Source organism: Canis lupus, chromosome 32, assembly GCF_003254725.2.
Source record: "Canis lupus dingo isolate Sandy chromosome 32, ASM325472v2, whole genome shotgun sequence".
NCBI classification, from domain to species: Eukaryota; Metazoa; Chordata; class Mammalia; order Carnivora; family Canidae; genus Canis; species Canis lupus.
The window spans coordinates 13500197-13527711 of record NC_064274.1 but is presented as its reverse complement, the minus strand read 5'-3'; the positions used below and the strand labels follow the sequence as shown (position 1 = coordinate 13527711).

Here is a 27515-nt window from a genome sequence, read left to right as displayed (position 1 = left end):
TCCTGTGAATCTAATATTTCCCCATGTAAGTTAAGAATCTCTTGTCTCTCACTGCTTTAAGGATTTTCTCTTTGTCTTTGGAATTTGCAGGTTTCACTATTAAACATTGAGGTATTGAACGTTTTTTATTGATTTTGAGGGGGGACCTCTCTATCTCCTGGATCTGAATGCCTGTTTCCCTCCCCAAATTAGGGAAGTTCTCAGCTATGATTTGTTCAAATATGCTTTCTGACCCTCTGTCCCTCTCGGCACTCTCTGGAACGCCAATTATACATAGATTTTTCCTTCTCAGGCTATCATTTATTTCCTGAAGCCTTTCCTCGTGGTCTTTTGTTTTCCTTTCTTCCTCAGTTTCCTTCCTTGCCATCAACTTGTCTTCTATGTCGCTCACTCTCTTCCACCTCATTAACCCTCATCGTTAGGACATCCAGTTTGGATTGCATCTCATTTAGTTGATTATGAATTTCGGCCTGATTAGATATAAATTCTGCAGTCATGAAGTCCTTTGAATCCTTTATGCTTTTTCCAGAGCCACCAGTAGCTTTATAATTGTTCTTATGAATTGGCTTTCTAACATTGAATTATAATCCATATTCTGTAACTGTGGCAGAGAGTACTATTTCTGATTCTTTTGTGGTGAGTTCTTCCTTCTAATAATTTTGCTCAGTGCAGAGTGGCTGTATGAGTGGGCTGAGTCAAGAATATCAACCATGACCTAAGTAAATTTCACCCTAGATGATTCTGATGAGGTCAGAGACCAGAAAATTAAAACAAAGATCAGAACAAAATAAAACAAATGAAAAACAAATTTTAAAACAAAGTAGTAAAAAATAAAAAGCCAGGAATCCCAAAGAAGAAGAAAAGGAAAATGAAAAAAAGAGTAAAAAAAGAAAAAAAGTAAAGAAAAAAGAAGAAAATAAAGGGGTGGAACTGGGAGATGGTGGTGGCGAAAAAGTTGTAGTGGAGGGAGAATGTAGTCTACCTGAGGGGTCCTAGAGGGCGATCCTCATGTTTCTGAGTCTATTAAGTTTTGTATGTTAGAAGATGCTCAGTCCCAAATTTATATAAACCAGAAATACGTGTAAAGAGCCCCACCATTGACCACCAAAACATAAATGAGATAAAAGAGAGGGGCAGAATGAGAATGAAGAGAGAATATAATCTCATGGAATGAACCAGTATGGAATACCACTTGGTTCTGGGTGCATGCTGGTCATTTTAGAAGGTATTAACTTCCACTATTGTAGAACAAAATGAGGCAGAGAAAACAAGAAACACAAACAAAACAAAACAAAACAACCCATATCTCATGTATCTCCCAAAAATTAAATTGAGTATGTTGGAGGGAATCTAGAAGTGGAAAATATAAGACGTGTAATTGTAGAAATATAAAATATGAAATATGAAAGCCAATAAGGAGGAAATTTTAAAATGAAGCAGTGGTAAAATATTGTAGTTAAGGTGGAGAAAGAGAAAAAATATTGGAAATTTTTAGTCTAATTTAAAATAAGTTGTACCGGAAAAAGGAAAAAAGGGGGGGAGGAGTACCCTCTGGTTCTATATACTGTAAATCCCTTGACTTCCCCTGGAGCTTTCCAGTGCTGCTGGGTCAAGAACTTGCTCTTTGCCTGTTCATCCAGTTGGTCTTCTGGGGAAGGGGCCTGCTGTGCTGATTCTCAGGTGTGTGCACCTGGGGGAGCTGCCCTGCCCCCTGCCAGGTGGATGGCTCAGTGGGAACTGTTGACCCCATGAGGCTCCTGTTCCCTGGCGCCCCGCCCCTCACAGACACAGAGTGACACAAGGAGGAACAACACTGGTGGCGGCCAGGACTCTAGCCCTGGAGTCAGTTCCCCCAATAACCACCCGCAGCTCCCAGTCCGCACTGGCCTAGATGCTCCTGGGGCGGGAGAGGGGGGCTAAACTGCACACCTTGGGGGCACCCGGCGGCAGGAGAATCCTCGCCTCCGCCTGTCCTAGAGGAGCTCAGGATCCCGGCTGTGTCCCCCGGCGTCCTGGGGTCCAGGGCCTGCACTCCTGGAATTGTGCTCCTGGCCCGAGGCTCCTAAAGGCAGCAGGGCGCAGCCCCCTCCGCCAGGAGCCCCCGCCTGACCCCCGGCTTCTCCCCGAGGCCCCGCCGGGCGCTCCAGCCCTTTCCGGAGCTCGGCCGCGGGGTGTGGGGCGCTCTCCCCCGGGCGCACCTCCCCTGTTAGTGACCCCGGGAGCCAGGAGGCCCCACTGCCCCTCCTGCGATCCTGCTCAAGTTCGAGTTCCCCGCTGAGCGCCTTTCCGTCCGGGAAGAATCCAGTGCAGATTTTTAAGGTTCCTGCTTCTCTGGGGCTGGGCTTTCCTGTCCGGAGGCTCTCACCACCTGGCCTTAGCCTGGCTCCTCGCAGGGCCCCTCCCCACTGGATTCTTTTTTTATTTTATTTTTTTCTGCCTACCTACCTTCCTAGATGCAAAAATCCTTCTCTCTGTAGTGTTCCAGCTGTTCTCTCTTTAAATCTCAGGTCGGATTCGTAGGTGTTCAGGATGATTTTAAAGTTATCTAGGTTAAGTTGGTGGGACCAGGTAAGTTGAAGATCCCTATTGCTCTGTCTTCTTGCCCCACCTCTCTCATATTATTATTTTTGATATGACTATCCACCTCAGGCATTGAGACATGTATTAAATACTAGCTTACACAACCTCCATAATAAATTCAGTGTTATGGAATTTAGTGTACATAGCAACTCTCACATAAAATACATTTACTTAACTTGTTTTAAAATACTGAATTTCCAAATTATAAAATCCTTATGAATGGTATAAGAACCTCTCCACATAATGAAGGAAGGATACTACTGTCTTTTCCTTGTTGACATTATCAGCTTATTTGCCTATCCCTCTCTATTTCACAAGTTGTAGATAACATGAATAAAGAGCTATTGTCCTAATAACAGGCAACACCTTATGAAATTCATCAAAATGACTTTAATGTGTTAAATGGCTCACAAATAGGATTTTAGTCAACAGATTAACAGCAAGATATTCTCATAGATATAAATATATAACGTATTCAATTTGATATTGAGGCAAATGATTTTTTTCTAAATAAGAACTAGATATAATCAGGGTAAGTACATTTCTATCCTTTTATTGGTGCTATTTCTTTTAAAAACTGCCTAAATTCCAACTTGAGAGCCACTATTTGCTGAGTATGATTTCATAAAGTTATTTAACTTAATCCTCAAATATTAATAACTGTATATAAAATTTTGGTTAAGATTAAATGACACTTACCTTGATGAACACTAAGTAAGGTAAGGAATTGATGAATCATTATATTGTATACCTGAAACTAATATAACATTGTATGTTAAGTACACTGGAATTAAAATTTTTAAAATAGATTTGAGAGGCAAGATGACAGAAGAGTAGGGATCTTCATTTCACCTGGTCCCCCAAATTTAGTTGGATAACTTTCAAACCATCCTGAACATCTATGAATTCAACCTGAGATGTAAAGAGAGAATAGCTGAGAATGCTACAGAGAGAAAAGTGATTGCTTCTGACAAGGTAGGAAGGCAGAGAAGAGGAAGGGAGGGGATATATTGGAAGATAAATTTTGGGGGATGGAGCCTTGGAAAGCCACTGCAGGAAAGCAGCACAGCTGTGCAATCCAGAACTTTAGAAATCTGTGCCTGCAATTGTCTTCCCTGACTGAAAAGCGCTTAGGGGGGAAACTGAGCAGGATCACAGGAGGGGCAGTGAAGTCTCAATATTCCTGGAGAAGCAGAATAGGGGTGCCAGGGAGAAAGCTCACAGCTTTCTTTCTTTTTCAACTGTGGTTGGATGGCGGAAAGCAGCACCCCTCCTGGGGCACCTGGGAGATGCGGGTGGGATACGCAGGCTAGCAGCTGAGTTCTCTGTACCCAAGAGCCCATAAGAGGACAGAAGCAGGCAATCCTCCCTTCCTTCACGGACAGGCAGAACGGGGAGGGATCAAACCGGTGAAACCTCTCCTACTGCCAGGTGCACTTCAATCTGTACAAATCCGTGCCCTCACATCCACCTGCAGGAGAATCTAAGCCAGTGTGCACTGAGACTGCAGTGCCATAGACACAGGGAGCTCTTCGCTCCAGGGCAGCAGATCTGACCCCTGTCATTTTTCCTTTTTCTCCTTTCACTTGAAAGAGGCCCAGCCTCTATGGAACAAAGGCCTCAAAGTACAAACAGCTTTACATGGAGCCCTGCCACCTGGCAAGGGGCAGGGCATCTCTGCCCAGGCACAGACACCTGAGAATCAGCGAAACAACCCCTCCCCCAGAAGATCATCTGGAAGAACAGGGGAACAGCAAGTTTACTGACCAAGCAGCACTGGAAAGATCCAGGACTGAGGGAAAATAGTACATAGAACTCAAGGTTTTTTCCTAATGATTCATTTATCTTTCAGGTTAAAATTTTCCAATATTTTTTCTCTTTTCCTGCCTTAACTACAATATTTTATCAACTCCTCATTTTTAAGTGTTTTCCTTTTTGACAGTCATATTTTTATAATTACATGTCTTAGATATATTCTTCATTTTTGGATTCCTTTCAATGAATTCAATTTAATTTTTGTAGATATGTAAGTTATAGTGGGGTTTTTTGACTTGTTTTGTTTTATAAATGTGGAAGTTAGTACTTTCCAACATACAGATCGAAATACACTCAGAACCAATGGAGCAAAGTATTGGTCCATTATGTGAAACTATATTCTCTTCTCCTTCCCACTCTGCCCCACTCTTTTATCTTGTTTCTGTCTTTGTGGTTGCTGTTGTGTCTCTCTATAAGTTTTGCTGGTTTATATAAATTTGGAATTTAGTATCTCATAACATACAGAACAAAATACACTCAGAACCAAGGGGATCACCTTTGAGGTCCATTCTGTGAGACTATTTTAATTTTGCCCACGTCTTCTCCCCACCTTTTTGTTTTTTTAATTTTTACTATTTTTTTGGTTTTGTTTTTCACTTTCATGGTCTTTTTGTTTTGTTTTCTTTTTCTTTTATTTTCTGGTCCCTATCTCTTTGGAATTTTCTAGGATGTATTTTACTTTGGTTGTAGTTTATAGTTTTGACTTTGTTCACTCAAAAAGCCATTCTGCACTGGACAAAATGACTAAAAGGAAGAATTCACCACAAAAGAAAGAACTGGAAGAAATACTCCCTGCCACAGACATAACTGATAGGGATTTAAGTAGCACATCAGAGATACAACTCAGAGGTACAATTATAAAATTACTGGTGGCTCTGGTGAAAAAAGCATAAAGGTCTCTAGAGATTCTCTTACTGTAGAATTGAGATCTAATCAGGCTGAAATTAAAAATACTTTAACTGAGATGCAGGCTAAACCGGATGCTCTAACTGCTAGGGTTAATGAGGTAGAAGAGTGAGTGAGTGACATAGAAGACATGTTGATGGAAAGGAATGAAACTGAGGAAAAAAAGAGAAAAACAATTAAGAACCCATGAGGAGAGGATTCAGGAAATAAATGACAGTTTGAAAAGAAATAATATTCATCTTATTGGGATTCCAGAGGATGGAATCCCAGAGAGAGAGAGGAACACAGTATATTTGAACAAATAATAGCTGAGAACTTCCCTAATCTGGTGAAGGAAACAGGCATACATATCCAAAAGATAGATGGTGCCCCCAAAAAAATCAACAAAGACTGATCAACACCCTAACATATAATAGTGAGGTTTGCAATTCAGAGATAAAGAGAAAATCCTAAAAGCAGCTTGAGACAATAACATATGAGGAGAAATAACAGATTCACAGCAGACCTATCCACAGAGACCTGGCAGGCCAGAATGGGCTGGCATAATATATTTAGAGTACTAAACAAGAAAAACATGCAGCCAAGAATACTTTATCCAGCAAGGCTGTCATTTAGAATAGGAGATAAAGAGTTTCCAGGATAGACAGATACTGAAAGAATATGTGACCACCAAACCAGCTCTGCAAGGAATATTAAGAGGAACCCTATAAGCAAAGGAAGGAGCCCAAAGAAATAACCCACAGAAACAGGGACTGTATAGGTAATACTATGACATTAAACTCATATCTTTCAATTGTTACTCTGAATGTGAATGGGCTAAATGATCCAGTCAAAAGACACAGAGTATCGGAATAGATTAAAAAAAAAAAAAAAAAAAAAAGGAAGAACCTACAAGGATGCCTGGATAGCTCAGTGGTAGAGCATCTGCCTTTGGCTCAGGTCCTGATCCTGGGGTCCTGAGATCGAGTACCACATCATGTTCTCCACAGGGAGCCTACTTCTCCCTCTGACTATGTCTCTGCCACTCTCTGTATCTCTTATGAATAAATAAAAAAACAAGACCCATCTATATGCTGTCTACAAAAGATTTATTTTAGACTTAAGGACACCTCCAGACTGAAAATGAGAGAGTGGAGAACCATTTACCATGCAAATGAGCCTCAAAAGAAAGTTGGGGTAGCAATCCTCATATCAGATAAATAAGATTTTAAACCAAAGACTGCAATGAGATGAGGAGGGACACTATACCATATTTAAAGGATCTGTTCAACAAGAAGACCTAACAATTATGAGTATTTATGCCCCTCATGTGGGAGCAGCCAAGTATATCAATCAATTAATAACCAAAGTAAAGAGATACATAGATAGTAATACATTAATAGTAGGAGACTTCAACATGGCCCTCTTGGCAAAAGAAACAAGGGCCTTGAATGATACACTGGACAAAATGGATTTCAGAGATATATACAGAATATTCCATCCTAATGCAACTGAATACACATTCTTCTCAAGTGCACATGGAACTTTCTACAGAATAGACCACATACTGGGTCACAAATCAGGTCTCAAAGGATAACAAAAAATTGGGATTATCCCCTGCATATTTTCAGACCACAACACTTTGAAACTAGAACTCAATCACAAGAAGAAATTTGGAAGAAATTCAAACACTTAGAGGTTAAAGAGTATCCTATTAAAAGATGAATATGAATGGCTAAACCAGGAAATTAGAGAAGAATTTAAAAAGATTTATAAAAACTAATGAAAATGAAAGTACAACCATTCAAAATCTTTGGGAAACAGCAAAAGCAGTCCTAAGAAGGAAGTACATCTCAATACAAGCCTCTCAAAAAATTGAAAAAATCTCAAATACACCAGCTAACCTTGCACCTAGAGGAACTAGAGGAAGAAGAGCAAATAAAGCCTAAACCAAGCAGGAGAAGAGAGAAAATAAAGATTTGAGCAGAACTCAATGAAATAGAGACCAGAAGATCTGTAGATCACTGAAACCAGGAGCTAGTTCTTCAAAAGAATTAGTAAGATAGATAAACCCCTAGCAAGAGTTATTAAAAAAGAAAAAAGACTCAAATTAATAAAATCATCAATGAAAGGAGATAGATATAACAACCAATATCAAGGAAATACTAATGATTTTTAAAATGTATTCTGAGCAACTATATGCCAACAAATTAGGCAATCTGGTAGAAATGGATGCATTTCTCAAAACCTACCAATTACCAAAACTGAAACAAGAATAGAAAACCTGAACAGGCTAATAACCAGTGAAGAAATTGAAGCAGTCCTCAAAAACCTCCCAAGACACAAAAGTCCAGGGCCAGATGACTTCCCAGGGGAATTCTACCAAACATTTAAAGAAGAAATAATACCTATTATACTAAAGCTGTTTCAAAGAATAAAATTGAGGGAATACTTCCAAACTCATTTATGAGGCCAGCATTACCTTGTTCCCCAAACCAGACAAAGACTCCACCAAAAAGAAGAATTATAGACCAATATTCCTGATGTACATGGATGCAAAAATTCTCACCAAGATACAGGGTCCAACAGTACATTAAGAAGATTATTCACCATGACCCAATGGGATTTGTCCCCTGGATGCAAGGGTAGTTCAACACTCATAAAACAATAAACATGATAGATCACATCAATAAAAGAAAAGACAAGGACCATATGATTCTCTCAATAGATGCAGAGAAAGCATTTAACAAAATGCAGTATCCATTCCTGATTAAAACTCTTCAGTGTATGGATAGAGGGAACATTCTTCAACATCTTAAAGGCCATATATTAAAAGCCCACAGTGAATATCATTCTCAAAGGGAAAAATTGAGAGCCTTTCCTCTAAAATCAGGAACACAACAGGGATGTTCACTCTCATCACTGTTATTCAACATAGGACTAGAAGTCCTAGCCTCAGCAATCAGGCAACAAAAATAAAAGGCACTCAAATTGGCAAAGAAGAAGCCAAACTCTCCCTCTTTGCAGATGACATGATACTCTATACAGAAAACCCAAAAGACTCTATCCCAAGATTACTAGAACTCATATAGCAATTTGGCAATGTGGCAGGATACAAAATCAATGCCCAGAAATCAATGGCATTTCTATACACTAACAATGAGACTGAAGAGAGATTCAGGAATCAATCCCATTTACAACTGCACCAAAAACCATAAGATATCCAGGAATAAACCTAACCAAAGAGGTAAAGGATCTATACTCTAAAAAATATAGAACACTTCTGAAAGAATTGAGGAAGACACAAAGAGATGGAAAAACATTCCATGCTCATGGATTGGAAGAATAAATATTGAAAAAATGTCTATGCTACCCAGAGCAATTTACACGGTTCAATGCAATCCCTACCAAAATACCATGGACTTCTTCCTTCACAGAGCTGGAACAAATAATCTTAAGATCTGTTTGGAACCAGAAAAGACCCTGAATAGCCAGAGAAATGTTGAAAAAGAAAACCAAAGCTGGGGTCATCACAATGCCTGACTTCAAGCTGTGATCATCAAGACAGTAATGGTACTGGCACTAAGACAGACACACAGGTCAATGGAAAAGAGCAGATAATCCAGAAATGGACCCTCAACTCTATGGCCAACTCATCTTCTACAAAGCAGGAAAGACTATCCACTGGAAAAAAGTCTCTTCAATAAATGGTGCTGGGAAAACTAGCCACATGCAGAAAAATGAAACTGGACCATTCTCTTACACCACAAAGATAAATTCAAAATGGTTGAAAGATGTGAATGTGAGACAAGAATCCATCAAAATCTTAGAGGAGAACACTGCCAACAACTCTTTTGAACTAGGCCACAGCAACTTCTTACAAGACACATCTATGAAGGCAAGGGAAACAAAAGCTAACATGAACTATTGGGACTTTGTGAAGATCAGAAATTTCTGCCCAGCAAAGGAAATAGTCAACAATACTAAAAGACAACCTATAGAATGGGAGAAGATATTTACAAATGACATGACAGATAAAGGGCTAGTATCCAAGATCGATAAAGAACTTATCAAGGGCAGCCCAGGTGGCTCAGCAGTTTAGCGCTGCCTTCAGCCCAGGGCATGATCCTGGAGACCCGGGATCAAGTCCCACATCGGGCTCCCTGCATGGAGCCTGCTTCTCCCTCTGCCCGTCTCTCTGCCTCTCTCGTGAATAAATAAAATTTAAAAATTAAAAAATTAAAAAAAAGAACTTATCAAACTAAACACCCAAGAAACAAACAATCCAGTCAGGAAATGGACAGAAGACATGAACAGACATTTCTCCAAAGACTTACCCATAGCCAACAAGCACATAAGAAAATGCTCCACATCACTAACCATCAGGGAATACAAATCAAAACCACAAGATATCACCTTACACCAGTGAGAATGGCAAAAATTAACAAGACAGGAAACAAGAAATGTTGGAGAGGATATGGAGAAAGGGGACCCTCTTCCACTGCTGGTGAGAATGCAAGCTGGTGCAGCCATTCTGGAAACAGTGTGGAGTTCCTCAAGAAGTTAAGAGTAGAGCTACCCTATGACCTAGCAATTGCACTACTGGGTATTTATCCCAAAGATATAGATGTAGTGAAACTACAGGATACCTGCACCCCAATGTTTATAGCAGCAATCCACAATAGCCAAACTGTGGAAGGAGCCACAATGTCCTCTGACAGATGAATGGATAAACATGTGGTACTGTTGGCAAATGAATGTATAATTTTTTTTAATTTTCTCAAAAAAATAATTTTTAAAAAAGATCAAATGAAATGCATGCAAATTGCTTCATGATTATCTTGTCTATAAAATGGTTTACTATAATAGAAGTGATTACAATCATCTGAGAATTTGATGAATTAATGTATCCAAAGTCCACAGAATGGGAAATGGGACTTAATAAGCATTCAGTGTTGGGAGAACTAGATGGCAGTGGTAGTAATAGAGTAATAGGAATTTTAGGAGTAGCAACAGCAGCAGCCATTGTAGTAGGAATCATAGCAGAGGAAAAAAAATTAAAATAATGTCAAATATAGCCCAGAAGGTGGCATATATATTCAACAGTTTTCTTAACTGAAATTTATATTAAATAACAAAGTTTTCTGTTAAATAATATACTGGGAGTAATTCAACCACCCTTCTCCCCTTTTTTAAACCAAAGAGAGGGTACCCAGGATTACACAGGTATTCAATGACAGAGGCAGGGTGCCTAGGTGGCTCACTTGTTTTAGCATCTACTTTCAGCTCAGGCTTGGATCATGATCCCAGAGTCCTGGGATCCATCCCTACATCAGGCTCCCTGCTCAGTGAGGAGCCTGCTTCTCCCTCTCCCTCTGCCCTTCCCCCTGCTTGTGCTCTCCTGCACTCCCCCCCACCAAATAACTAAATAAAGAACCTTTAGTATTTAAAAGAATAAGAAAAATAAAATAATGACAGAGGAAAGATTAGAACCAGGGTATCCAGGCACCAATGACAATATTTTTAAAGGTTGAAAGTCTACTGTATTTAAAGATAGAGATTATTTGTGCTGAAACATAGATTCTACTTAATAATTCAAGTTTTGTTAAAATAGGAAATAAAATTTAAATTATACAAATTTCTTTAAAGTGATTTTTGGCTGGAAATATCCATTTCATTGACTAAGAAACACCAATACTCTACCATATACTCTAAAAAAGCAAATCTTTATTTTAGATAAAGCTACATTCGAAATAAAATTAATTTCTTACCACTCTTCTGAAGGTCAGAACCTGGACAACACAACTACAAAATATGAGTAATATTGCTGAAATACATTTCTAGCATAATACAAGTGAAGTAAATTTAAAATCAAGTAGACAAAAAATTTAAAACAAATTATAAATAAGAAAAAATACTAGGGAGTGAAAAATAAGGAAAAGGTAGTTTCTATCCATGAAATGGAATAAGAAAATAATTAGATAATAATAAATTAGAATGAAAATTATAATTCTTATTTATGATACAAAGAAAATCAGCATACCAGCATACCTTTGGCAGGATTTGATTCATATCCATATGATGTTTTATTAAAAATATGATGATCAGCAGAAGAGGGTATTATCCTTGAATCTGAAATAGGATGAATCCCTTTAACACGGTCAGCTATTGCTTTATGCTGCTCATAAAAGCCAAGTTTCCTTGGGGAGCTTGTCGTCAACATTGTTTCACCATTTTGTACTACCATATGTTCTTCTCTTTGCATGTCTCCTGATAGGTGGGCCTCTGAGTTGTTCCCATTCATAACAGGTAGTTCAGTGATTTGCAATAACACTTCCTTCTGATTAGCAGCAGAGGTTTCTGATAAGGAATTAGATTCAGTGCTACATTGGCCTTCTAACCTGTATTTTCCAGGAGACATAATTGCACAGGGAACAGTTCCCATAAGGTCTATTGTTGTCTTTGTAACAGCAGCAGGATTGGAAGAGATCTGAGAGGTAGAATCATTGTGGCCAAAGTTGTCACAGTGGGATGCCATGCTCCCACTTTTAGGAAATGCATCTGCTTCAGACACAGAATCTTCAGTCAAGGCTAAGAATTCAGAAGGTGTCTGAGCTGTTGTAAGATCAGCAGAAAGCAATGGAGATTGTAAAGAACTTCCTGCCCGTTCTGTTACATCCACAGAACAAGATGGAGAAGCTCTTACTAATACAGATTCTCTCTCTTGGTACTGTGTAATTTCCAGTGAGAATCCAGATTGTTGTACCAATGAAATGGATTGACTCTGTGGAACTGGCTTAGAAAACTTATAGTGAGATGAAAAAGATTTAGTAAGTAGCTTCTTTGTTGACTGCTTAACAGAACGGCGAGTTTGTTCTTCTGTAAATCCAGAATCATCCCCCTCACTTTTGCCAGAACTTAGGCAATTTATAAAAACATTCTTATTAGTTGAGTGCTCCTTTACCCTTTCAAAATCTTCTGTCAAAGATCTTGTTATCTTCTTATTTCGTGAACTACTAAAACCAACAGAATGTCTTCCCCTGGTTTTAATATGTTCTTCCAAACTTAGTTTTGGCATACTGCTATGACCAGATTGAGCACCATTTGAAATACTAAGGTTCTGATTGGTAGTGTCTTCCTTAGGTTCACTCCCTTTCTTATGGTGGAAACTAATGGAAGGAGTACGGAAGATGCTTCTGCGTTTACCTGTACTACCTGAGCTTGAGTTAGTGCTGGAAGGAGAGGAACTGTGGACACCAACTGTATTACTGGAGGAGGGTGAAGAAGGAAGAGAATCATGTCTTCTGCTAATACTTCTTCTGAATATTGGCAACCGGGAGACCAGGGTAGATCGTCTTGATCCTGAGTCCCCCATTGGGACTCCAAGGCTTGCACTGTGATAGCCAACTTAGCAGCCTAAAAAAAGTTAAAACAAAAAGAATAAGTCAATAGAATTCATTTATAAATTATAATAAAGGTATTTTAAAACAAAACATTGTTTTTCAGGGCATGGAATAGAAGCCAGTTCATGACAAAATAATAAACAATAAAATTCTGATACATAAGGATTTGTTGAATTTTTTAGTAGCAAAATTATCCAATAATTGCACAACAATTTTATAATGGCTCAAACATTTCAAGATCACGAAGAATATTTAGTCTACTGAAAAGATTATTGGGTTGGAAAACACAAGATCACTATTCAATACTCAGCTTTACTACTCTCATTAGTTCTATAATTTGTGGTTTAATCCTAACTTTTTATGTCTACTTTTTTAGATGTAATAGGCATGTGATAGCCATAATCATTGCCTTCTGGATAAAATGCCCCCACCACTGCCTCTACTGGCCAGCAGCAGATATACCATAAGATGCAACAAGTTATTGATCTGAACCTAACAGAATCACAGACCAGACTAAGGGATGATCTGACACTAAAATCTTTAGTCAAAGAAAAACAAATTAGGAAGTATTCTTCTCTTTGGAGTTTGATTTTGAGGCATTTAGAGATAATCAGGCCACTGGCAGAGTAAACTAAACCACAAAGGATACGGTGCAAGGTTATAAACAAGGTTATGAGGAAACCACGACTATCATTGAAGAAAAGACTTGAATGCAAATTAATTCAATTGGTAACGGTGAGACAAGTAAGAATATATATGGACAGAAGCAAAAGCACAGAAAATTTATGAACCATATTAATGTCAGGATGCCGATGATGAAGAAAAAAAAGGAAGAAGAGGCAAAGATGACAGCTCTACAGTTCATTAACTGTGATGTACCAAGTACTTTTCTTACACAGATTATCTTTTGTAATGCTTCAAACTGTAGAAGTAGATAATAATAATGGCATGGTCATTTTATAGCAGAAAGATAACTTTCTATCATTCAGCTAGAAAGTGGGAAAGCAGGAATAAGAAACTAATCCTTATGTAACCACAAGATCAGTTCATAATCAGCATGATATGGCCTTCAATAGAGTGAAGAGCCAGCTGCTGAAGGTCCAGCTATGCTTCCACTTCAGAGATTCAGAGATTCCACCCGTATGGTCAATCTCATCATTCTGATGATTGCTATTTTTCACTAATTTTCACGATGTGCCATGACTTAGTTCCTGTTTTGGTTTCTATATTTCACATAATCCCTTAACTGTAATGTATATACCACCCCCCTGTCAACGTAAATCAGACTCTTTCATTTTGTTGTTTCTTGCAACCAAAACTCCCTACCTGAACAATAACAAATACTACATAAAATGACCAGCCCTCCATTTTATTATTCTTACATATACATTATGAGATTGGTCAAGTGAAATATTTTATGGCCCTGAAGAAGCATGTAACAAAAATGAAAAATATTTTCCCTTTCAGATACACATTCAAAAATTTTCATATTTTGCCCCAAATGATATAAAATCTAACATATTTGCATTAGATGATTTTATTAAATAATTTCTAGTTGCATTCACTAAATTTGAATTTAAATCAAACTATGTATAAAACACTCCCAAAATATTTGCATATTCTTGTAAGCCTTTGGGAGAAGAAAGCTTAGAAGATAAAGACAATTTTGCTCTTAAAATCTCACAAATTAAAAATATCTAACTTTACTCCCAGGTTAAATCTAATTTAAACCATTTCCAATTTCCAAAGTAGACACAGAAAAGTAATACAATTTTTTTCATGATTTCACTGTTACTGATGCTTTAGTTAACATCATTCTTGGTTGTGCAAGATTAGTTTCCATTCAATCCCTAGTGAAGAGTTTTGTTATAATTGGAGCATTATCAACCATTATGATTTTAAGCTGGTGGTAAATCTGTGGTTATAAATGCATTAATGTCAAGATATTTACCATTATTACTAGATATTTTCAGTATTTGTGTATTCTGAAATATTTTAGCCTTTTTAAATTTATTTATTTTTTAAAGATTTTTATTTATTCATTCAAGAGAGACAAAGAGAGAGAGACAGAGACATAGGCAGAGGGAGAAGCAGGCTCCCCACAAGGAGCCTGACACGGAACTCAATCCCAGACCACGGGATCACACACCCTGAGCCGAAGGCAGATGCTCAAACGCTGAGCCACCCAGGCATCCCAACTTAGCCTTCTTTTAACATTTGCTTTTGTGTCAGCACTTACTTTATTTTTTTAAAGATTTTATTTGAGAGAGAAGAGAGAGAGAGAGTGAACACAAATGGAAGGCAAGTAGACTTCCCACCAAGTGGGGAACCTGTCACGGGGCTCAATCCCAGGACCTTAAAGTCATGACCTGAGCTAAAGTCAGACACTTAACTGACTGAGCCACCCAGGTGCCCCTCTGTCAGCATTTAAAAATAGGACTCACTCAATTTCTCTTTAGCAAGTATTCAAAGGATTTAAGGAATTTAAATAATCAGAAAAAAAAAATTAGAGTAACTATTCCTTCCTAAGTGCTTAATGAAAACAACCAGACTTCCATTGGGTACTAATAATTCATTCAGGCTACTAATATATTTAACCTAACTTAACTAAAAATATCATAGATACTAAGAAATATTTGTATATTAAATGAGATGACATGAAGTAGATATAAAATCTATTAGAGATAAAAATCCTTTAGATTTCACTTTGTCTACTGAGAGTCTTTTAAATTAAGGTCTTTGTTTCCTACTGAGAGCTTTCCAGTTAAAAAAGAGAAAGATTTTATATATATAATATATAGAGAGAGAATATAATATATATAGAGAGAGACAGACAGACAGACACATGGAAATTATCCATACTGTTTAGAAAGACTCTTCAATGTCCAGATGCTATTTATATCTCCAGATTCATTATCCCTCTCCTTATGTTTAATTCTCTAATTGGACTGATTACTTCTTGCCATTTTCTGTTCACATTCATCTGCTGGGCATTTGCAGATACGGGATCACCTGCTTGAGATGCCCTTCCTGTAACTCTGATGTGAAATATTTCTATTTCTGTAACACTGTCCCTTCGAGGATGTCATCTCTGACTCCTTTCTCATCCTGTTCCATTTGGGATGTAATAATACTCCTTTATGTATCAAGTATTACCATACATAGTTAACATCTATTTTACCTTAAGTTTCTTAGTGGCAAAGGCCATCTCTGCTTTCAATTAGTACCTATAGAGTAAATGGATTTCAAGAAATAAAGTTTTAATTTGAATATGTCAGTATTTTAAATCTAAATAAACATATTTGCTGCCTCACTACCATAAACAAATGCTGCAATTTTGAGGTTAATCATATTAAATTACAACTTTTAGAGATTCATACATTAATTGAAAGACTTTCCAACTGTAAAATCATTCAATAATCTAAAATTTGCTAACACCTAAAAATCTTTTAGAAGCACAATGCTGAACTTGAATAAAACAATATATCATCACATAAACTATTAATGAAAAAATATAACACTGCAACAAGTTATTTTTATTTTTATTATAATTTTATTTTGACAATCACCTTTTAATTTCTTAATAAACCTTGTGTATATTTTCATATATTTTTATAAATTTCTGAGTCAGATAAAATAAACGTATTTACTAAATTCTCTTCTAATATTTATTGGTTCAGACGTCATATGACCTCAATCATGACAGATCCTAAAAAATATACAGGTTGAACTTGACCTTCCAATCTATCAGGGGCGTTTACTACTCTGCACATTATTTTCTTTGGGAAAACAAATTTGTTATAGAAGAGAAGTGTCTTCTAATTAAACCCTTAAAGCTATATAAACAAACAAAAAATTACACATGTAGATAATATGACTACACAGATGTATGTGCTTGACTCTACTGGAAGTGGTGTGAAATTCAGTTTGATCTCAACTGAAGAAACAGTATCCTTTGTTTTTTAACACCAGGATTTAACAAAAAGTTCCCAGAAAGTACTTTATTCAGTGATCTCTATAACTTAAGCAAACACTATCATTACCCTTAATAGCGCAATGTCATACAGGAGATCTATTCTGAATAAAATAAGAGGTGAGTCTTATCTGGCATGGTTCAGAAAAATATAAATTCTAGTTAAAAGGGCTATATACATTGCTAATGTTACCTATTTAAAATAGAGTAAGTGTAAAATAAGAAATATTGAAAATATATATATATATTTACTTTCTTTCATGATTCTAAAGGCATTATCTGAAGGCATAAAAAGACCCTGCAGGAGTTCAAAGCAATCATCTTGGAAACTAAATACTACATACACAAAAAAGTATGTCTGTCTGTACAAGTAAAAGAAACAAATAAAAAAAACCTTTACCTTTTTCTTTTTTTTTTTTTTTCCTCATTAAACTTTTGTTTTAATGGGTCTTAAAATTTTGTGACAGATTTTTGGTCAAGTTGTTTCCATGAAAAAGTACTGATCTTAAAAACTAATAACTTAAAACTAGCACACACACACACACACACACACACACACAAACACAAAACAAACAAACAAACAAATGGTCCACAAAACATTCTCCTTTCCTTCTGAAGGTTTTACAATGCTTAAGATGTGTTGCTATAATTAACCAGCCTTTTACTATTAAGCTTAAATGGCCAATTAAATACAAACAGTTCTGAGACCCTTCCACCACTGATTAAGACTGGGGTGGCAAGTATTGGGGATAATATTCATTTAGCCTTCTGAGCTTTCTGGGCAGACTTGGTGACTTTGCCAGCTCCAGCTGCCTTCTTGTCCACTGCTTTGATGACGCCCACAGCAACCGTCTGTCTCATGTCATGAACAGCAAAACAGCCCTGAGGAAGATAGTCAGAGAAGCTCTCAACACACATAGGTTTGCCAGGAACCATATCAACAATGGCAGCATCCCCAGATTTCAAGAACTTGGGACCACCTTCCAGTTTTTTTTCCAGAACGACGATCTATCTTCTCCTTCAGCTCAGCAAACTTGCAAGCAATGTGAGCTGTGTGACAACCCAGCACAGGTGCATATCAGCATTGATTTGGCCTGGATGGTTCAGGATAATCACCTGAGCCGTGAAGCCAGCTGCTTCCATTAGTGGGTCATTTTTGCTGTCACCAGCCAACATTGCCATTACGAACATCTTTGACAGATACTTCTAGACACTGAAGCCCACACTGTCCCCAGGAAGAGCCTCACTCAAAGCTTCATGGTGCATTTCAACAGACTTTACTTCAGTTGTAACATTGACTGGAGCAGAGGTGACCACCATGCCAGGTTTAAGAACACCAGTCTCCACTCGGCCCACTGGGACAGTACCAATACCACCAATTTTGTAGACGTCCTGGAGAGGCAGACACAAGGGCTTATCAGTTGGACAAGTTGGTGGCATACCGCAATCCAAGGAGAGCACCAAGGAGTGCGGTTCCACTGGCATTCCCATCTTTACAGGTGATTTTCCATCCCTTGAACCAAGGCATGTTAGCACTTGGCTCCAGCATGTTGTCACCATTCCAACCAGAAATAGGCACAAATGCTACTGTGTCGGGGTTGTAGTCAATTTTCTTAATGTAGGTGCTGACTTCCTTAACGATTTCCTCATATCTTATCTGGCTGTAGGGTGGTTCAGTGGAATCCATTTTGTTAACACCAACAATTAGTTGTTTTACTCCCAGTGTGTAAGCCAGAAGGGCATGCTCATGGGTCTGCCCATTCTTGGAGATACCTGCTTCAAATTCACCAACACCAGCAGCAACAATCAGGACAGCACAGTCAGCCTGAGATGTGCCTGTAATCATGTTTTTGATAAAGTCTCTGTGTCTTGGGGCATCAATGATGGTCACATAATACTTGCTGGTCTCGAATTTCCACAGGGAGATATCAATGGTGATACCACGTTCACATTCAGCTTTCAGTTTATCCAAGACCCAGGCTACTTGAAGGAGCCTTTTCCCATCTCAGCAGCCTCCTTCTCAAACTTTTCGATAGTTCCTTTGTCGATCCCACCACATTTGTAGATCAGATGGCCAGTAGTGGTAGACTTGCCCGAATCTACATGTTCAATGATTACCATGTTGATGTGAGTCTTTTCCTTTCCCATTTTGGTTTAGGTTTAGCAGTGGTTTTCATGACACCTGTGTTCTGGCAGCAAACCTGTTGCGAAAAAGGTCCTTCACCTTTTTCACTGCCGACATTTTTCAAATATTTTCCTAGAATTTGAATACCCCTCATCTTTTTTCACATAAGCCAAAGATGAAGAGTCACCTGATAGCTCACAGTATCATTTGTCTTTCTCCCAAAACCTGTGATGTTTAGTTTATACAACTAAGCAAACAAAAAATATACACACACATGCAGTATGAAAACAAAATAGTTTCAAATCCAAGCCCTGACACTTACTAGTAGCATGAGCTAGAATATAGATAATAATTATCTTAAGTATGAGAAGGTGCAATATCAGAAAGAAACTTAGCACTTTGCCTGATACAGAGTAAATTTCCAGTTTCTTCCTTTTCTGATGCAATGCATTCAAGCAAGTGGTGCATAAAGTGATTATAAAAATGAACTACTTAACAAAATCTGTCCCAATCACTCCATTTTAAAAATCACCTAAAGATATTGGGGGAAAAGATATATAAAGCAAAATCAGTATTCCAATCCCTTATAATGAACCTCTCCAAAGTACGCATTTTTTTATTGGAATTTAAAAACAATGATCAATATTTGAAAGGTTTGTGAAGAATGTTGCCTGAAGTAAATCTGGTCCCAGCTCTATTCTTTTTCAGAAAAGATTTCAGAAAATAACTTTGTAGAATGCAAATAATCATGCTGAAAAAGAAAATCTCCAATACAGGATGAAATGGAAAAAAGAAAATTCACAGAAACCAAATATTCTCCAGGTTACAATTTTTCAACATTAAGAAAGTGATGGCAGAAAATAAATTATATGTAACATATCAAAGGGCACTGATCAACTTTTACCAAAATTAAATAAAATAAATGCTTGAAGAAGTTTCCAAAACAATCTTATCTAAGTATGTCATTTAGCCACAGATTTAAATGAGGCTCACACCTGTTTAGGTGGTTTAGGGCTCAGCTGGAAGGACCTCTGTTTAACATTCTTCAACTCTACAGTGTAAGTTATCCTTAAATGAATTTCTAAAACATTTTACTGTTTTCCCTTAAATGAATGAGGAACTAATGGAAGTATTTTTAACAGATAAATCACTACCACAACATGAACAGGGCTGCTTCAGCCATCAGGTCAGTGAGGGCAACATGAGATAAATTCAAAAAAATGATCAGGACCAAGTGAGTGATCGATCACAGGGAAGAAAATGAGATTGTCAGCTGAAGGTAGAGTCAGAAATCATACAGTCAATTGGATATGTTTAATTTGCAAATTATTATATTTGCATATAATGTAGCCACACTGAATACATGAAGTCCTTTTCAACAAATAAACAAGATAATAATCCAAACAAATAATTGCTTATATCAGAAATATCTACTTTTAAGTGCAGGTAACTACTAAGAATGATTTTGACCCTAAGGATGATCTGTAAACAGAGTTATAATGCCCTAGATTAGATCTGTACAAATCAATTGCCTAGGGAAAAAAAGAGAGTGACTGATGCCAAATTAGCATGATAATACGAACACAATAGGAAAGGAGAATACATTTCAAAGAGATTGTTCCAGCAGGATTTAGAGAAGCAGAGGAGTTCCTTGTCTGACCTGTGGAAGACAAGGGATTGTGATACATATTTAGAAAGACATGTCATCTTGAGACCCAGCCCCCTTTATGATCTTGGTTCCAGACAAGACAACAGAAGGTAAAAAGAAATATAAAAACCATGGATTTTGGCCACAGATTAGAGAGAATTTTTTTTTAAAGGATCCCTTTTTTTTTTTTTTAATTTATTTATGATAGTCACAGAGAGAGAGAGAGAGAGAGAGAGGCAGAGACACAGGCAGAGGGAGAAGCAGGCTCCATGCACCGGGAGCCCAATGTGGGATTCGATCCCAGGTCTCCGGGATCACGCCCTGGGCCAAAGGCAGGCGCCAAACCGCTGCGCCACCCAGGGATCCTGATTAGAGAGAATTTAATAGTGAAAGAAGTCAAAAGCTGTATCTACATGTGACCAGTCTTAGGTATTTGAGATTACATTTATATTTAAAGAACATTATAATTTATGTTCTGGGATTTATACACACTGAACGTATAACTGTTAAGAATGCAGACTCTTACACAAAAATATCTGGACTTGAAGGTCGCATTGACACATGAGTTGACTTGAGAGTGGCTTATAAAGTTAAATTTGTACCTAAAATTTCTTCGTGAGGATAAACAGTTGCACCTACCAAAGAATTTTTATCAGGATCTAGCAAACACAAAAAGCATTTAGTATAGGTCTATCATATGATAAATGCTTTACCTATTTATCAAGAACAATTAACCATACTCATACTATTTCACTGCAAATTTTTTTTAATTCAGTTTAAAACCTTCCAAACCACTCTCACCTGGAAGTTCTAATTCGGTCTACTCATGGACTAATATTGTCATTTCCTGAGTCGATCCTGAACAAGACAGAATGATTATTAGAAGCTGCAATACCTACATGTCAATGGGGCTTACAATTAGTACTGATATATATGAATAAACAGTGATGTGGCCACTGTTGCGTTTAACTTGTCTCCTACAAATAATTCCATTCAACTACGTCTTGCTTTTGACTCAAAATATTATTGACTGTGCTGACGTTGCTGACAATTTTAGTTCAATTTTTCATTAAGTAAATGAGTTCAATTACTCAATCTTATTTATCTTTAACAAAATAATTCAGAATTCAAGGAGCAAATAACAACATTATGAATATTCAAAGACTGTGTCTTCTGTTCAAAACATGATTCTCAAAAGATTAATCTGATAAATTTTTTAAGCAATGCCAATGTCAGTGTAAAAAAATACACAACTTTAAAGAGGATAGCACACATCTAAAAATGTATATATTTGTCAATAAAAATTATATTTTTTATAATTATATCTTATATTGGAGAAATCTGTGTTGGCTTTAATATATAATTTTGGGAAAAAATTCTGCCCAGCATCCTAAGTAAGGTTTCTTAGAAGCAGGGCCTTAGCACGGGATTCTTGTTCAGGCTGCTTATTGGAGAATTTCTCAGGAGAAGGTGAAGAAAGGAAATCTGATAGAACAGAGGGAAAAGCTAATCAAATACATGGTCATCAATGGTCTGAGACTACCTTCAGACTGATACCTTGATAATACAGCTGATCTTTTGTATTCTCATGCCAGTCAACAATTTGCAGACTTCTCTACAGAATGAGAAATGAGAAAAAAAAACATATTTGAAGCACATATGACAGGAAATGGATTATCTGGAATATATAAAGAATTCCTTTGAATCAGTTATTTAAAAATCCAAAAGGAAAAATAAATGAGTAAAAAATATGAATAAGCAATTTCCAGAAGAAATACACATCACCAATGAATACATGAAAAGATATTCAAGCCTATTAGTAACTATGGAATATAGAACTCCCATAAGCCAATTAGAAACAGAAAAAAAAAAAAAAAACAGGTAAAAAAGGTAGCAAGGAATACAGACAGGAATTTCATAAGAGGAAACAAATCTTTAATCAATATATGAACAAATATTCCAACTCTACTATTAATCAGGAAACTGCAAGATACAATTTCTTACCATTAATAGTTTAAAACTAAATAATATCAACTTTGGGTGAGTGAAGTGTTACTTATGGACACTTATAAAAGAGTCCAAATTATTAAGGTTATTTTAGAAAATTATATATCAAAATATCAAGTTAAGTGATTTCACTTCTCAGCATTTACCCTAGAATAAGGCTCACATAAATGCACAAAGAAACATGCATAGGGATATTCAAGGTTGGTTTATATTAGTTAAAAGTAATATAAACGCCCAATAATAGAATTTTAAAAATAAAATGTTATTGTTCTACAGCATAAGGCATAAGAGCTAAACATGTAAGTTAAAAGTTATAAACTGACATAGAAAACAATTTTCACGGTATTTAATAAAATCAAGGGCACTGGGTGGCTCAGTCGGTTAAGTGTTTCCCTTCGGCTCAGGTCATGATCTCAGGGTCCTGGGATTGAGCCCTGCATTGGGCTCCCTGCTCGGCAGAGAGTCCTCTTCTTCCTCTCCCTCTACCCCTCCCAACCATTCGTGCCCTCTCTCTCAAAAAGTAAATAAAATCTTTTTAAAAAATAAAATCAAATAGCTAAAATATGTTATATAATAATTTACAAATCTATTATAAAACTTTAAAAATAATAAATATTCTACAGATTTACATAGATGTGTATGCATAGGAAAAACTCCACAATGATATACTTCAAAGTGTGAATAGGGGTTTTCTTTGGACAGAGCCTTTGTATTGAGGGCTGTCATCAATGAGGATGTTAGTATTCTAAGTAATATGATGAAGTTTTTGGGCAGCCCAAGTTACTAAGTGGTTTAGCATCCAGCCCAGGGTGTGATCCTGGAGAAGCCGTGATCGAGTCCCACGTCAGGCTCCCTGCATGGAGCCTGCTTCTTCCTTTGACTGTGAATGTGCCTCTCTCTGCCTCTTTCCTGAATAAATATATAAAATATTTTTTAAAATATGATGTTTTAACAATAAGAATGGATTAGTGAATTATTTTTGTAAGTAAACTTTTAAAAATTCAAAATAAGGTAGTATAACAATATAAAGCCTATACATCTATATATACCTATATATAGCCTATATCTATGTATCTACATATCTATATCTATCTATATCTATATATAAATATAAGGTAGTATAGCAATATATAGCCTAAAGTAGTATAGAGCCTTTTATTATATATAAGATTATATAATATTGAAGGATACAGGTATGTAAATATGTTAAAAGTAACTTGGAAGGTATCTCAAAATTAGTAATAGAAGTTGCCTCTGCAAGAAGGAGAATGAACACTTGGGAAAATGTTTTTCTAAGACTAATTTGAAAATAAATAAGTAAATAGTAATTTGGCCCAATACGACAAAATACAAGTACCAATAACCTCTTCAAACATTTTGTATTTTAACACCAAATATTTAAATAAATAAACAAAACCTGTGAAAGTGCTAAGAATCCTTACATTGGTATAAAGGCTTTGTGTTTTTCCTGAACCTACACTTTTAACATTAAAATTAATATTTTATGTGACTGTCAGTCCAAACTGCATCTGTTTACAAACTAATATTTACTTTTCTATCAGCTCAAATTCTATTTACTTTAGTTATTGAAAGCTATTTTTCCCTCTTAAAAAAGCCTTCATTATTTCTTTACCCTATGATAATTTATCTAAATGTTGTCAAGGATAGGTCAGACACAAGTGATTCATTCCAGGTTTTTCACAATCTTTTAAACTGTTTTGGTATTTTCATAACACAAACATTAAACCACCATATATTACTTTATCTAGATGGCTAATAAATTTGAGTTATATGATGACCTGCAAGCATATGGCATTATGGCTTTTTCTCATTAATAATAAATTGAGGGCATTTTACCATTTCTTTTCAAAGAAAAGAAGTTGCTAGTTAGCTAGCAAACTAACCAGAGGTTGGTTTCTATTTGCTATTTTCTATTTGCTAGATTCAAAAGGCATGCTTCTTTTGAATCTTCATTATGGCTTTTTCTCATTAATAATAAATTGAGGGCATTTTACCATTTCTTTTCAAAGAAAAGAAGTTTGCTAGTTAGCTAGCAAACTAACCAGAGGTTGGTTTCTATTTGCTATTTTCTATTTGCTAGATTCAAAAGGCATGCTTCTTTTAGACACTTATAATGGTTTGTTTACTAAATATTAAAATGACTGGATTTGCGCCTTACAGTTTATTTTCTTTACTAAAAAGTAAAGGAGCAACTTTATAATAAATAACCTGCAGTTGCGCCTACATATCAGCAGAGGGTGCAGGAGATCTTCCTTTTAAACAATAGTCTTTTTTCTTACAACTTTCAAAACCAATTTAATATTTATTGTGCAGTTAATTATCAAGTCCTTCATGTAAATGAAAAATGACAATCTCCAAATACATTTGCAAATTATATCTTCGTTTTTTTTTTTTTTTAACAAATGGTAGCTTATAAATTGCCTTTGGAATTGGAGGAAGACTAATTCTCAACTTGGAAGTTACAGTAAAAAGGTTTGGCCAGCTTATCCACTTAAAACTATGTATAGAATTTGTATTTTAAAGAAAATCCAGATTCAAATATATAAATTCAAATTTATTATTTATTTCCTAACATCTTTCTTTTTTTCTAAAGAACAGAACATATGTACTGCTTTGTAAGAAACATTAGTATAAAAAGCTTACAAATAGGGATCCCTGGGTGGCTCAGCGGTTTAGTGCCTGCCTTGGGCCCAGGCCATGGTCCTGGAGACCAGGGACCAAGTCCCGCATCGGGTTCCCTGTATGGAGCCTGCTTCTCCCTCTGTCTCTGCCTCTCTCTCTCTCTCTCTCTGTCTCTCATGAATAAAAAAATAAAATCTTAAAAAAAGCTTACAAATATAATAGCATATATTATCCTTATTATATGTTGTAAATATTCCTTAACTTTTAAAATTTTATTTACAATAATTCATTGAACAGCTCATGGTCACAACAAATATAAACAAGGAAAATACTATCAGAAAGTACTACAAAATGACACAAAACCAGAGGGAAGGAATTTTTTAAATACAAATTAGAATACACACTAGAAGATTAAATTTAAAGATGGCTACACTCAACACTTGTAAATATGTTTTATCTGTGTCTGTATATTATCAGTAATTCAGATACCTGACAATACAAATCAGCATAAATAGTAATATGGAATTCAACAGTTTCAATGCATGCTCCAATTTAAACATAAACTGGATCAATATAAATGTAAACTTAGATCAATGTAATTTAAAGTCAGCATTGGTCTGGTGAGATGGAAAAAAAGACATGAGTATATCTACAAATTATTACTGCATTTATTTTTTTTATAAATACTGTTGCAGTTGTATCCTGCATAAATGCGAATGGCAGCATGTTATAGAATATACTCATCTCCGTTCAGTTATGTGTTGGTATGGTGTACAAATTCTGTCAGAATCATTTTGAAACCAGAATCTTGGATTTATTGTGTTTTTTTAAGTGTTGTCTTCGAACTCAACATGTAATGATCACATTTGTCAATGACACTGTTTCACAATTTATCTGTGGATATAATTTCTCTTGGACTCTGTTTCTCCATTCATGAAATTAGAAAACTGGATAGATGAATTCTGTGAGTTTCTAATTTATTAAAATGCATGCATACCATCTGTGAAATTTAGGATACACTCTAACTAACATGTGCACACACACATACACACATGCATCTGATAATGACATTCTGAATATTTTTTTCAGTCCAAAGTTAATAATGAACAAGATTCAGTATTGCTTCATAGTTAAGTGAAAATAAAGCTCTAAAGAATATTGCCAGAAACAAACGTAATATATTTTACAAAAAGAGAGCAAGAGTACATTTGGAAATGGTCTATTTGTTACATGATAAAATCAGAAATGTGATAACAAGTTTCTTTCTTCCCCTTATACTGTATTTGCTTACATAAAGTATTGAATTTGACGAAATCATATACTTATTTTCTTACTTTTCTTATTATTTAAAATTGTAGCTTGTAACACATGAATTATAACAGGGGTGGATAGAGTTTTTAGAATCTAGGAAGGAAGGCATGGCTAATATTTAACATATTCTAATGATAAAATTCTCCAATATGGTATCAGATTGAAATTATTTCAGATTTTGTCAGATACATTTTAAATTGGTAGAATAGGCCAATTATTAGATTTATTCTAGATCCACAAAATATAATTAAAAGTAATTTTTTCCAAATACATTAAAGTATATTTTATTACCTGTGTTGTTCTTTTACTTTTTATTTGTTTTTAAGAGGAACTACATAATACATATTACAATAAAGGGAATATAATAAATTCAGCTCATTTCTTTGTTAAAACATGCATACACACCTTAAATTTAGTAAATAAATTCACTAATAACTTAGATATTAATTATAAATTCACTAATAACTCAGCTTCTAATGAGACTATGGTCCTGCATCAAAGGCCACTATAAGGAATGACTGCTCTTGAATTTATATGGAGTCATATATCGGTAATTTATAGAAAAATTAGTAAGAATGAACTCATGAGAGAAGGGCCTGTGTTTATGCCAAGTGGGCTGTGTTAGCTGTACTTGGTAGCAAGAGTAACATGCCTGACTTGGGTTGCCACTAGATGGAGATTTTGCATCTTGGAACATTCAAGGAGTTCCACCTTGGTATTCATCTGGGATGTGAACTTCTTTTTGTGAATAAAGAAATAAAAATCCAGTTGGTTAAATACTTCATTCAAAGATATACAGATAGGGATCCCTGGGTGGCGCAGCGGTTTGGCGCCTGCCTTTGGCCTAGGGCGCGATCCTGGAGACCTGGGATCGAATCCCACGTCGGGCTCCCGGTGCATGGAGCCTGCTTCTCCCTCTGCCTGTGTCTCTGCCTCTCTCCGTCTCTCTCTGACTATCATAAATAAATAAAAATTAAAAAAAAAAAGAATGAAGAAAGAATATATCATACAACAAACAGAAGGTTACCGGAAACTGGAACAGAAACTGGAAGAACCTGCAGGGCATCCTTCTTGCTTTGTGGAAAAAAACATAATGGACAAAACACTATACGTGTGTGTGTGTGT

General features: G+C 36.2%; 1 protein-coding gene across 5 annotated transcripts in view; it reads right to left on the bottom strand.

Annotated features, from left to right (window-relative positions):
• The window catches only part of CCSER1 (coiled-coil serine rich protein 1), a 1365561-nt gene that overhangs the window by 1207280 nt on the left and 130766 nt on the right, over positions 1 to 27515 (bottom strand). For all 5 annotated transcript variants that reach the window (XM_049104802.1, XM_049104801.1, XM_049104804.1 and 2 more), the window contains one exon: positions 11332 to 12696. In XM_049104802.1, coding sequence (XP_048960759.1) covers positions 11332 to 12655 — 1324 coding nt within the window. In that variant the 5' untranslated portion in view covers positions 12656 to 12696. The remainder of the gene's footprint in view (positions 1 to 11331; positions 12697 to 27515) is intronic.